The 13,297-nt window shown below is 42.4% G+C and overlaps 1 protein-coding gene and 1 pseudogene across 3 annotated transcripts in view; both read left to right on the forward strand.

The window, feature by feature from the left end:
- LOC146204963 (uncharacterized) overlaps window positions 1-13,297 on the forward strand; it is a 193,706-nt pseudogene that overhangs the window by 120,018 nt on the left and 60,391 nt on the right.
- alpha-Spec (alpha spectrin) overlaps window positions 1-13,297 on the forward strand; it is a 91,905-nt gene that overhangs the window by 22,300 nt on the left and 56,308 nt on the right. For all 3 annotated transcript variants that reach the window (XM_084589646.1, XM_084589648.1, XM_084589647.1), the window contains exons 18-24: window positions 1,104-1,347; window positions 3,721-3,911; window positions 5,911-6,060; window positions 8,079-8,171; window positions 9,590-9,724; window positions 10,471-10,731; window positions 12,995-13,186. In XM_084589646.1, coding sequence (XP_084445772.1) covers window positions 1,104-1,347; window positions 3,721-3,911; window positions 5,911-6,060; window positions 8,079-8,171; window positions 9,590-9,724; window positions 10,471-10,731; window positions 12,995-13,186 — 1,266 coding nt within the window. The remainder of the gene's footprint in view (window positions 1-1,103; window positions 1,348-3,720; window positions 3,912-5,910; window positions 6,061-8,078; window positions 8,172-9,589; window positions 9,725-10,470; window positions 10,732-12,994; window positions 13,187-13,297) is intronic.

The raw sequence follows: 13,297 nt of genomic DNA on the forward strand, positions 1-13,297 counted from the left end.
TTCGTCGGAGTGTTACCTAACGTTATAGACTTCCACTTTATTAGGACTGCTTTTCCATAGTAGTATTAACTTGACAGTTGAAGACTGTTTTATTTTCTTTGTAGGTAAAAAGCTATTTAACAGCGGGTTTAAGAATTTAACTTAAGCTATAATAATTTGCATGTATGCATGTGTTACACCCCATATATTGTATGATATTGAGGTGGCATCGGAGCTTTTGCCTGGTAACCTAACTGCTTTTTAATTGAAAGGTGCTTTTAGTGAGTAAACTTCAGATTTCTCTTTCCAGCTGTACAGCTACAAACAGTTTACCATTTATGATTGATGTTCCGAGTGAATTTGTTTCATTCTTGTTAATGTTGAGACGAAAGTATTGAATACACATGCATTTCATGGACTCTGCAAGTGAAAAATGCAAACATGTTTGCGTGTATGTTTAGTGAGGCTGTTTCCCTCTTCATGTAAGCAAAACTGGCTGGAAAATGATGGTTGTTTCAAGTTTTCATACATCTATGTTGAAAGAAAAAGTTTGGTTTACAGTAACACCAAAGACATTTTCATTGTACCTTTCAACCAAGACTTGATTAGAAATACTTAAACTTGGGATGAGGATTGAGATATGACATTGGTGGGAGATTGTTGCACTGGAGGTTCTTGTAGTATCACTGGCATTTGTGCATACTTCAGATAATCCCTTGAAGAGGTTTGCCTAAGGTAAGTATTTTCGTTCGTTCTTGGGATGATTTCTGATGGGAATTGACAGTGAGGAGGGGGAGACAGTGGGGAAGGGGGAGGGGGGGGGTTATTAAGCACTGGCCATTATTGTAGTGAGGCAGGTACAGTCTTTGTCAAAAGTATACAGCCCAAGAGGTTCACTTCTAAGCAGTGTAACGCAGCTGCTGGCAGCAGTACTGGAATAAGAGTGTAAGCTAGAGGAAAATGAGGGCAGGATTTGTCATCTACAAGGTTTTGGACACTAGAGTTGCTTTGCGAGCCTCGTTACTGGGCTTAGAACAAAAATCCTTGGACCGTATACTTTTGACAAAGACTGTACATAGTCAAAGTGCTCACCACCAAAATGGTGCGCTTGTTCTTATGTGCAGGATCGTGTGGATGGCGTCATGATCCAAGCTCAACAGTTTGCAGACAAAGGTCATTTTGATGCACCGGCCATAATGGCCAAGAAGGCAGCCTTGGTGGAGCGATACAATGCGCTGCAGGCACCCATGGCCACTCGTCGACAGAAGCTGCAGGATTCCTTGCGCGTGCAGCAGCTGTTCCGCGATATTGAGGATGAAGAGGCCTGGATACGGGAGAAAGAACCTATCGCTGCGTCCACCAACCGAGGTGGGCCCTCTTTGATACTGAAATGTGCCATTCTGTGTTGCATGAAACCCTTACTCTCTGTTCTTTTTTTCTTTTTCTGTTTCGAGAGGCATGGCTAGCATGATCCAGTCCGATGAAAAGCACTGTTCCATTTATAGCAAAACCTCGTTGATACATTTTTTTTTAATACAGGGGGAAAGAGGCATATTTTCCGGCAAAATGTATGATCCTAGCTGCCTGACCTTTAAAAATATAACTGTAGAATGAAGTACAAAGTCATTTAAGAGTTGGCATTTTCTTTGCATAAAACCATCGAATATGAACAGCTCCTTTTTTAGTTTTCGCAGAGTTCAGCTCGTATTTGCATTGTCTTAAGCACTTAAGATATTTAATAACAAATCCGATTCGTAGACGGCAGTGACGAGCCGAGGTCGTTTCCTTGGTTGTTCTGGATTCTTCGGCCCCTTACGCCAGGGACACGGAGAGAAACCATTGCAATGGCTTACATTCGCCTTGCTTTTGCTCATGCTGCGTTCCCCTGGCCCCGCCCGCTCGTATGTAAGCACATAGTTGTAGTTATCAAATGGTTCACCCTTATGCCCCTAAGCCACTGCAAAGAAGCCACCTCATTTTTCCTCATGAAATTATGTTTCCGTGGAAATAGGCACCTCGTATGGTGGCTCTTTGGCGGTCTTTAATGCTTCATTCCTTTGCGTGTTGGTGCTGCAAGAAAGCAACCGTAGCGGCCGAGCGCCGCTGTTCAATTTTCACATTGCGAGTCCCCAGGTTCGGCCCTCTTGAACGTTGTCCGGTTGACTGCCAAACGTATTATACGGGCACATTTTCTTATTTTGAATGCAGTTAACGGGAAATCGTGTTATCCGGGAGCATATTAACCGTTGGAAGCACAGTTGATAGTCAGTACCTTGTGACTGTTGATTATGAAGTGTTCTTGCGATTGCTTCTCGTGTTTTTGTGCGCATCCTTGCAGCATATATTCTCGCTCGTGAGTGTATCCCGTTGGTTGTGAAAGCAGCTTGTTGTGCCTTGATTTGTTTTATGCATGTCGCATTGTTTTTCTTATCTCCCACTCTTTCTTACAGCCTCACCTAGAGGCTAGCAGTACTGTGTGTAAATAAATAAAATAAATAAACTGGGAGAAAAACAGTGTAACTCTAATGGATTTATAAGAGTGAGTTAGCAGGCTAGTTGGTTTTACATGTTGAAGGAACAGCGCAAGGGACGGGACACAGTGACACGAGGAAGCACAGTTGATAGTCAGCGCCTTGTGTTGGCGCTTCCTCTTGTCATTGTGTCCCGTCTCTTGCACTTTTCCTTCACCTCTATGGGATGTTTTTACTGCCCGCGATTTTGAGCATATGAGACGGGAAATTGTATGAACTAGGAACATATTAGTGAGGGTCTACTGTAGTTGCAGTGAAAGCTCGTTAATTCAGATTTCAATAATTTAAATTTCTTGATAATTGAAACTGCAATATATACGTGAATGTGCTATGCAAACAAAATACACCACCATTGCTGTTTATGCTGCATAGTGTTGTGAACGAATATAAGTGCAGTATAAATACAAAAAAAGGCACGAAAGAGGTTGTTCCAGTGCCAGAATGATTTGATTACAATGCAGGTCTAAGCAGGAGTGGTTACAATAACATTCACGACATAAATACATTTCGTGGTCACTCGGAAAAACTCCTATGCAGGCAAGGGAATTTGACATTCAGTGTCTTCAGTGAAGGAAGAAAAAGAGTACAACATTGAAAGAAGAAAAATGCATGTCACAGGTTTCCGAACTCAAGGTTTCGCACACAGTTCACAAAATGCTTCAACAGTAGTACAATTTACTGCTACAGCAGGCAAATGATTCCAAAGGGAAATAGCAATTTGGGACAATGAGTGTTTGTGTCAATTATTATGACTAATAGGTGTTATTAATTCGTGCGAAAGTTTAAATGGATCTTGAAGGTATGCGTACTGGGTTACTTTGAAGTGTCCGTGGTACAGTAGGAATTTAAATAGGAATTTAAGTCCGGAAATTATTCTGCGTTGTGACAGTGTTTGCAGACTGGCTCTGTTTTGCAAATCAGTGACACTAAACTGACGTGAATATAATGAATGTATGAACCATAGTGCTAAGTTTTGAATGCGTTCTACCATTTCTATTTAGATGCTTCTGATCGGGGGTCCAGATTGGCATATTGTAACTCGCCTATTCTGAAATGAGCTTCAGAATGCAGTGTCCATTACTGTTAGGGCTTATGGCCACTTGAGAGAATTTTAATGTGGATCACCACACTTAATTTGGATGTTAATTGTGACAATATTTTTAGATGACAATTATTTTGTTTGTTAAAGATTTAAATTTTTTTTTTCCAGGACGTGACTTGATTGGAGTGCAGAACCTGATCAAGAAGCACCAAGCTGTGCTTGCAGAAATCAACAATCATGAGAACAGAGTTCGCAGCGTGTGTGAAGCAGGAGAGACCATGGTGGCTGATGGCCACTTTGCCCATGACGAGATCAACAAGCGGATTCAGAACCTCAGTGAGAGATGGCAACAGCTCAAAGTGAGTTGTTGCACCAACCATGTATCTTGCATATTCTGCATTCAGAGACTGTGTTCTTATCTTCGGATAGCAGGTACAGTAATGGGCAGCTGCTGCATGTTACTGTGTCTTATTGAACATCTTCGAATCATGCAGAGACCAGCAGACTTTGATTCACTCATTGGTTAGAAAGTGAGTAATTGTGGAAACAACTCCAAATGAAGGAGTCTTGTCAGTGAGTGGCATCATCTAAACCACTGTTTGAAGCTGTGACGTTTTCTTTTTTTGATGATGAAAGCCCAAAATATTCATTGCTCAAATATTGCCCCTTCTAAATGTCTCCGATAAGTCTGCTGTTTGCTTATTTCTGCATGTCTATGCACGTTGTTTTTTTTTTTCCTAGCAGTTTCATGCATGTAGACAGGGCAATCAACGTATGTAGTGAACGACTCTATTCCATAATAGTTGGCAGCCAGCTTCTCTTCTTTTTTGTTGTCTTTTTAATCAATTGCTGTCACTTTGTCACATTACTACATTTTTGTCAAGTCATTCGTTTGTGTCTGGCTGCTACAGAGCTAAGGAATGGATGGAGAAACACACAGTTAAGTAAGACTAAAGGGGAGTGCGGCTTAATGCTGCTATTAAACTAATTTGAATCTGATCTTACGGAAAGTTGCGTGAAGAGATATTTAATTGAGTTATAAAACAAAACAATGGGGCAGGCCGTCACTTCAAGATTAACTGAAAGTTAAAGTTGCAGTTGCATCTGAGTTGATTTACTGCAACTAAAGGCCCAAGGTACTGATGGGTTGGTTATCACAGGACATGAGGGATTGTAGAGTAAGAGGGAACTGCGTGGAGAGTCTGAGTAGGAGCATTTGTGTACAACTAAATGGATGAAACTCTCTTGTGACAGGAGTAGGTTGTATTGAATTGGTAGAGGCTCGCTTTGTGCAGTTTGCAAGGTGGGGCTATCATTTAATTGTTGTGGTTTGTTGTCTCCTCATGGTTAATAAAGTTCTTTCACGCTGCCACAATATTGGAAATAGGAAATTTAGTTGTACCTCTGCCACAGCTGCTACTTGTGCAGTAAGTTAGCGCAACTTACCAAAAACTCATTGCATGGTTGGTTATGAGTAGAACTTCGCTGATATCTTTTCAGAATAATGCAGGGAAAAATTGCAATACCCCCCTCCCCCCCCCCCCCCCCTTTGCCCAAGGTGCAAAAAAAAACAAACAAACAAAAAACGCCATGTATAAAGATGTTTATTTGTACGTACGCACTGGTGAAGAAATGAATGGCAGCATAACAAGGACAAAAACAAGAGGCACATGTGGTCTCTTTCTTGTTTGTGTTCTTTTTGCTCTGCCGTTCATTTATCATGCATCAACTCGCCCCTCAGACTGTTATGTATGCACTGGGGTATTGCATCAACTGGGAATATATCAGTGAGGTTCTACTGTATAGAGCTTTCATTTTCGGATTCATGATTATTATCCTAATTGCTGAAGCATAAAATTGCGTTGCTTAGCAATGATTATAAGCATTAAAAAAATTCATTTCGAGTGGATGGTTGCACTGCGCTCAATATTCAAAACTCTGTGCAGGTGGACAGTCGCAGCATGCCGCAGCTGGTTTCTTAGAATAGTAATGCTAAATTTTTGTAGTAAGGTTAATAGCAACAGGGAATAATGCTGGTGCTTTTGTTTTTAGTTGCTAGCCCCCACATCCAGATAAGCTTCTTGTACAAGCTTTGTGTGCCATGGTCGCTTTGTGCTGTCGAGTTTTGATATTGATTGGGAAACATCTTCACAAGCATTGGTGATCATAGTACGGTGGTCAAGGCCATGTTTACTAAACTGTTGGGTGAAGGTACCCCAGCTTCTGTGTGTCCTGCCTGAATGTTATTGTTCAATTCTTTGTTTTTTTTTTCCTTATGGCAAGTTCAGTACTTGTGGCTGTTCTTTATCTTTTAATGTGCCATTAGAACAGCCTAGTTTATTGTCCTATTTCTTTTAGGACAAGGCCTTGCAGCGGAAGCGTGACTTGGAGGACTCACTCCAGGCACACCAGTATTTTGCTGATGCAAATGAAGCAGAGTCGTGGATGAAAGAGAAAGAGCCCATTGTTGGTAGCCAGGACTATGGCAAGGATGAAGATTCTGCTGAGGTCTGCTGTTTTTTGGAAATGTCCATTTTCTAGCTCGGTTCTCTAGCCTAAAGGCAGCAAGTAATCGCTTGAGATGCAGTTCGGTTAGTTGGGAAAGGCTGCAGAATCTAAGTGCTGTTTTAAGTCTTTGATTAGTACAGACTCCTGTGCAGTCGTTATTCAGATTTATAGGCCATCCATGGATACAGACAGCGGTGGTTTATTCAATCTTAGTACTACACCGTGCTTAGTACCTCTGAAAGAAGCTGTGAAGAATAAAATGGCAGAGGTTTTACCCAACTTAAAAGTGGTTTTAATGAGGAAAAGCACCCACCATAGTATCTGCGCATCTTCACCACTGAGCCACTGACTCCGAGCACCCAGGTCCGGTCAGGGTCGTTTTGAATCCACCCCACTCTTTTTTTAGTGCTGAAGCATTACCCACGGACTAGCTAAATCACTGCGAAGGGACTTAGTCCTAGTTAGACCTTGCAAAGCCTAGAAGGTCATTCACTGGCACCCAGAGAACTCTGGAGTTTCAGTCGGAGAATAGAGCTTCTGCTCTAATACTATCCGAATACGGCTAAGTGCTTTTGGTTTGGAGTGATCAGAGTCTACCTAAGGTTTAGTTTGTGCTGCTTTTCTATGCGAGCGGGCCATGCCCACTGGCGATATGTGTATTGGTTACTTAAGTGCTGACTCATTGCAGGCAATATACGGAATAAACCACTTACTCAATGTTGCTGCACTGGCTGATCGGGCCACGCAACACATAGCTTAAGACTGTTTATTGCCACATCTGGTCATTTATAATGGTGAGGGGAATCTACCTGGAGGAGCCTACCTATAACATGAAACCTAATGAAAAATATCCAGAAGCTTGAATCAAAGAGCTTCATGCGTGACGTGAAAAGAAGGTAGGCCATGCAAATGGGTTCTACTACTAATATTTTGAACTACGTAGTTGTAGCTGCTCACTTGATGCACTCACAAAGGGGCCCACTTAACTAGAGGAATGGTAGGTGGCATTAGCTTTAGTTGTATCAATTTCCAGAGTGTGCACAGCATGCATAGCAGAGTTATAGGGGATGCAGCATTGCATATTGATAGTGCCAGTATCTGAAACCACTGAAATCATATTGCAGCTGACAGTGATTGATAGTTTGTCCGTCTGCTTTGCCACTCAGTGCACTAATGAATTGACTGGGGCGGGGAGGCACATGTGAATGTAGAAAGTGCACTACATGTTGTATCATTTTTGAACCTCTCAAGATAAAGGGCCACAAATGGGCTTTACCAAGCATGAGGAGGATTTGAGTTGTCTGATGACAAAACGAATCACGGACCTTCCAGCCAACAAACAATTCAAGAGAATCGAAGTGTAGACTTGCATTTAAAATTGCCTTCCCCCCCCCCCCCCACTTCTTTTTTGTGAGGGAGGGCCGCAAGTTAGAAATAGGTAGACATGCATTTAGAGCTGACTCGTGTACATCATTCATATATGGTAATAATAAATGGCAGCTGCCATCGTTACTCTGCTGTTGTATGTCTCCAAGGTATACCAAGGAATACTTGAAACATCAATCACTGCCATAAGGCCTCCTCTATAGGGTTGTGTTATCTTAATGTAGTAACACCAGCCAAACATGTCAGATTGGTATGTTATCTGAAGATTCGTTGAAATCGGAATTGTGAAGAGATTACTTGCAGCAAACTGGCCCTCATAGAGTTGCCTTTAGTATTCAGCTCTCTGAGTTTTGGTGGCTACTTTTCTTGAAAGATATGCGTTGATATGCATTTCGCTGTCTTGAAGCTCTCAATAGTTTTTCAATTGAATTTGACTTCTTTTTTTTTTTTTTTTCATTTTTTGGTTTTATTAAGCTTTCTTAATGGTGCTGAGTGTTGGAGTACTTGAACACACCAGGAAAGGCAATGTTTACTTCTGTTCAGCAATAGCAGCGATCTTTGGAAAAATTGTGTTCACTGTTTTCAAATTCAGCACATTGTTATAACTTGTCTTTTCCTTCACTGTCCTTCAGGCCCTCCTGAAGAAGCATGAAGCATTGATGGCAGACCTGGAAGCCTTCGGCAACTCCGTGGAGGCCTTGAAAGAACAGGCACAGTTGTGTCGGGTAGGGTGACCAGCACTTTTCACTAACCTTTTTTTGTAATTCCTGGTTTCCAGCTTTTTGTTCAGTATCAGGTCTTAAAGCTAATCATGCCGACGTTTGTGATGTTCCTAATTATATTTATATATAGCATTCCAGATCACAAGCCCCGCTACAGTGGCTCTGCAGTTAGAGTGCTCAACTATTGAGCCAGGGTTCCAGATTTCGATCCCGGTTGTAGCGGCCATGTTTGAAATAGAGCCTAAACGCGGTGTGCCTATGTACTATGTGATGTCAGTGGAAGTTAAAGACCCCCAGGGTGATTGAAATAAGTCTGTGTCGAATATATCGAACTCCCATTCAGTGGAGATTCAATATATCGAACTATGTGTTGGGCTCCTACAAAGGTTTCTTCTCCTAATGGCACTCCTAAGATCACTTTTTGCACATGGAACCTGGTTGGCTGCGCAGCCTTGGGCTTCTGCTGGCAGCGCTAACACTGTATAACTGTGTGGCGAGGTGCATGTGAAATCCACTTGAAATAGCCTTTAGTCTGGCGTGCTCCTTATTTACACGACGCTGATGTCATGCGAGGGAGCCGGCACTCCATGCCCCGGTTGTCGCGTAGTGGAGCTTACTTAGTTGGCCGAAGGCTTTCGGCAGCTTTTTCTTGGTCTGCTTTGCTGCTGGAGGTGATGTAGAAGTCGGCTCTACCCTTACTTTGAGATATTATCGCTATAAGGTAGCAGAAGAATTGGACTTTACAATATGGTGGCTTTTTCTAAAGCATTTTTTATTGAATTTCTGATGCGAGCAAAAACTTCAGCCTCAATAGTGCTGCGCGGTGCAAAGGCGCAAGTAGCGTGAGCTCAGATTAGTCTCTTCCAGATATTTGGCATATACACTCACATCCACAGAGTGGCACATGAAGGTGCGCCTAGTGTGCCCCGATTTTCATTGCCTGGTGTGAGGTGGCACTCGGCACGTCGCCTCGCACACATACGCTTTGCGGGTCGCTGCACTTTTGGCAAGCGATGTGCCAATTATGCCGGCAGGAAGCATGCTGCTAGCATAGATGCACCATATTCATGCTTTGTGTTAGAGAAACTTATTTCTTGATGTATTCTTACATCAAACTATTGATATACTGAACTATTTTGCAATCCCCTTTGGATTCGATGCATCTGGTATCTACTGTAACCAGAGCCCTTCACTATGGCACTCGTAGCCTGAGCTACTTTGGGATATAAAACTAAACTGTTTGGATAAAACTAAACTGTTTTTGACCATAAAGGGGGAACTAGCTTTTGTAACTGAGCTGAACTTGACAAATTTTCATTTGCCTCGCAAAAATTCTTACAGTTTAGCGTTCTATAGCCTGTTCTGTGAAGCTGTATATGGTAAGCCCTTCTTTCTCATTTTTTTACTGGGCGGCTTTGCAGCAGCAAGAGGCCCCTATTGTGGATCAAGCAGGGAAGGAGTTTGTCATGGCCTTGTACGACTACACTGAGAAGAGTCCCCGTGAAGTATCTATGAAGAAGAATGACATCCTTGCATTGCTGAACAGTAACAACAAGGTCAGCAGCAGTTGTAGGCAGTGCTCATTCAGATCTTGTCAAATTGTGCAGTTTGTACTAACCTGCCAACAGCTCAGCACTGACCCGCGCATTTTGAATTAGTTTGTACAGAAGTCATGCATATTGCACTTTTCTTGTTGCCATATGTGTAATCATACCACCGCTTCGGAGCAGTATTTCTGATATCATGTTGCAGTGCTAGTAGTTGCTATGGTTTCCTGTTTCAGGATAAAGCCTTGTCGAGTGTTACTGTAGGAATACATATGAAAGAGCACTGGACAAGGGTTGAGGGGAAGCCTCAGTTCCCAAGCCAAACCATTGTTTCAACAAGGGGACTTGTCCTCGTCTGAGACAAGTCCCCTTGTCGAAACGTTGGTTCGGCTTGCGAACTGAGGCTCCCCCTCTACCCTTGTTCAGTGCTGTTCCATAATGTGAAGCCATCTTCTTTCTCTCCTTCTACCCTGTAGGAATACATGGTAACAATACATGGTACATAATTTATTACAGTACTGTTTTAAATTTGTATGATTTCATTTTTCTTGCATTTAATTTAACAGGTAGGGTTCACTTTTTGAACTGTTACCAATTTGGTAATAAGTGAATGCGTACTGCATCTACAGTTCTGATATAGACATAATGATGGGGCAAGAAACTGCCCACCTACACAGGATGTGAAGAAGGGTAGTAGTGACATTTAGCAAATGGGGAGTGTAAAATGCGTCATGCCTTCTTGCTGTTATGCACAGGACTGGTGGAAGGTGGAAGTAAACGACCGGCAGGGCTTTGTGCCTGCAGCCTACGTGAAGAAGGTCGAGGCTGGCCTGTCTGCCAGCCAGCAGCATCTGGCTGAGGGCAACAGTATCGGGGCACGTCAGGCCCAAATTGAAGGCCAGTATGGTAACTTGATGGCCCTTGGCCGCAGCCGTTGTGACAAATTGGCAGAGTCTCTGCGTGCCTACCAGCTGGTGCGAGAGGCTGCTGAGTTGGCCCAGTGGATCAAGGACAAGGTGGGTTTACATTAGATGTACCATTTTGATCTATTTCATCAGCAAATGGTATGGCTGCACACCATTGGCGCAGTCTTGCCACATGTTTACAACGATAGCATTGTAAGCCACATTGAGAAAAAAGTGCGGCGTCAGTCATAACATTTTCTAATTGACTGAGGTGAAGGGACATCTCCAGGCCAGAAGTGGTAGCTACAAGTTTCGATGTATCTTCACTGCGTCCATGTTGCCACCTCTAGACACTTTCAGGGAAACATGACCACCAGCTAGGTGATCCAAAGAGATGTCTACGGACCCCTACCAGTCTGCACATAAGCAAATAACCACGAAAGAATGCCTCAAAACTTTGTGTAAAGGCATGAACGGCTTTGATGCTGTTGCATTGCAAACATAACGTAGGTGACCTTGTTATTTGTTTCGTACTTTGGATTTGAAAATGTGACTGGAGCAGTTGCACAGCAGCGTGCATGGCACAGGTACACATTTGTTGTCAATGGTCGTGTAGGATAAATGTCATATTCTGCAGCAGATATTGCACTGCTCGTGCAGGATAAGTGTATTCTGCAGCACATATTGCACTGCTAGGCAATGAGTATGTCAATTTTCACACATTTCCACTGGCTTGAGCTGTTAAGGGGTCGTGTAGCTGTTGATGTTGTGTGCAATTATGTGTTTGATTGCATTATTCTGCATATCTCAATGAAGGCATTATGGTTTTGGAAACATATTGCATTAAAATGCCAGAAAATCACCCTTTTCATTAGCTGTCTTTTTATTTACATGTATGCTTAGGAGAGGTTGGCCTTCTAATTCAGATCCAATTACTCATTTTCGTGTATGGCCAAGACATAGCATAATGAGATATGACACCAGAGCTCTGTGTTCACCACACCGAAAGAAAAATAAGGTCCAGCTATTCTGTACCAAATTCATGCGCAGCAAAATGTTCCATAGGACATAAGACTTGATGTCATGAACATTAAAAAAGAAAAACAAAAAGAAAAAAAAAGAAAAGAGTATGTCGAACACTATCTAGGAGCTGTGAAGTAACTGAATTTTCTCATTGCCTAGATGTGTAGCCTGAATTTGGTATCATCCACTTAGGTTTACAGTTACAGTGATGTGCAGTCTGAGCCAAAATCAAGCAGTGGATCTTGTTTCTGTGTTACCCGTGTAGTGGATCACTTAGGGCAACCCTTAGTCTATTTAAGCAGAAAAAAACCCTTGTTCTCAGCCTTTCGAAACCTTTCGAGACCTTTCGCTCTTTAGGGACACTGGGAGAGTGTTTACAGCTATTAAGTAAACTTCATTCTCTGGTTACTCTTGGCAAGGATGGTGCTTTTTGTTTTTAGAATGCATGTCCGGAGCTTGAGGAAATCCTTCAGTTTCTTTACTTTTAATCTTCCATAGTCTGGGTGCTCTGGTTTCTTGGTGCACATCCGAAATGCTTGTTGGTGGTGTTGCACTTGCATGTGAAATATGCAGTTGACGACAGATTTTTTTGGACTCGCTAAGGACCACGAATGAAAAATCGGGCAAGCCAAAAAATCGCTTTGAATAAACTTTTAATTGCCACTGGCAGAGGAAGAGGTCAGCAGTTTTGAGCTCATTCTGATGCTTGACGGTTTCATCGCTCAGTGTTGACACAGGTAACGGGCGCCAACCGGCATTCGATGGCTGCACTGCTTTTGGCTATACCCACTTTCTGCTGCCTATCCTAAATAATGAAGATATATAGAGCATGCTCTATTGATTGTTTATAAGGGTTCTCACAGCTTTTATTAAACTGTTACAAGTAATGCACAAAAGTGTTTGGATATTTTCCCTCCGTGTACAGTTGTCGAGCAAGCAAATGTGGCAGTTGATTGGCATGTTATTACCCAAACAGGGGCAGAGAATTCAGGTAACTTATATATAATAACCAGAAAAAGCAAAGGTTTGCCTTTTGTCATCATGATACCAAGAGGAAAACATTGCAAAACCGAGATTGTATGGTAGTTCCCTAACCACTTGCAAGCTTTGCTTTGGATCTATGGCTTTGTACGCAAGTGGTTATGTGACTGCAGAAAAGGTACATAAAGAAATCTGAAGCTGTAGTTTATTAAGACTGTCATAAGCTACTTAGTTTTCTCATTTGAGAACATCACATTCTGAAGACTCTTACAACATTGTGCTAATTCAACATAGCCCTTATTATGGCGTTTCGATGTAGTTCTGACTTGGAAACGTACATCAAGTGACAATGGTCATTGTTCGAATGCAGGAGCAAGTAGCTCAAGTGCAGGAGGTTGGCGAAGACCTGGAGCAGGTGGAAGTTCTCCAAAAGAAGTTTGATGACTTCATGGCTGACCTGAAGGGCAATGAGGTGCGCCTTGGAGAGATGAACAACATAGCCAATAAGCTAATGACCCTGGGCCAGACAGAAGCTGCTGTCAAGATTCAGACACAGATTGAGGTAAGTATATCACAATTTGCCAGAGCTACATGTAAGAAATAACAGCTGTTGCTTGCTTTGCAAACAGCATGACATGAGGGTGTGCAGAGCTCATTGCACTTTGCAGTATAT

This window comes from Amblyomma maculatum, chromosome 1 (assembly GCF_055883805.1).
Source record: "Amblyomma maculatum isolate TAMU_Amacu chromosome 1, ASM5588380v1, whole genome shotgun sequence".
NCBI classification, from domain to species: Eukaryota; Metazoa; Arthropoda; class Arachnida; order Ixodida; family Ixodidae; genus Amblyomma; species Amblyomma maculatum.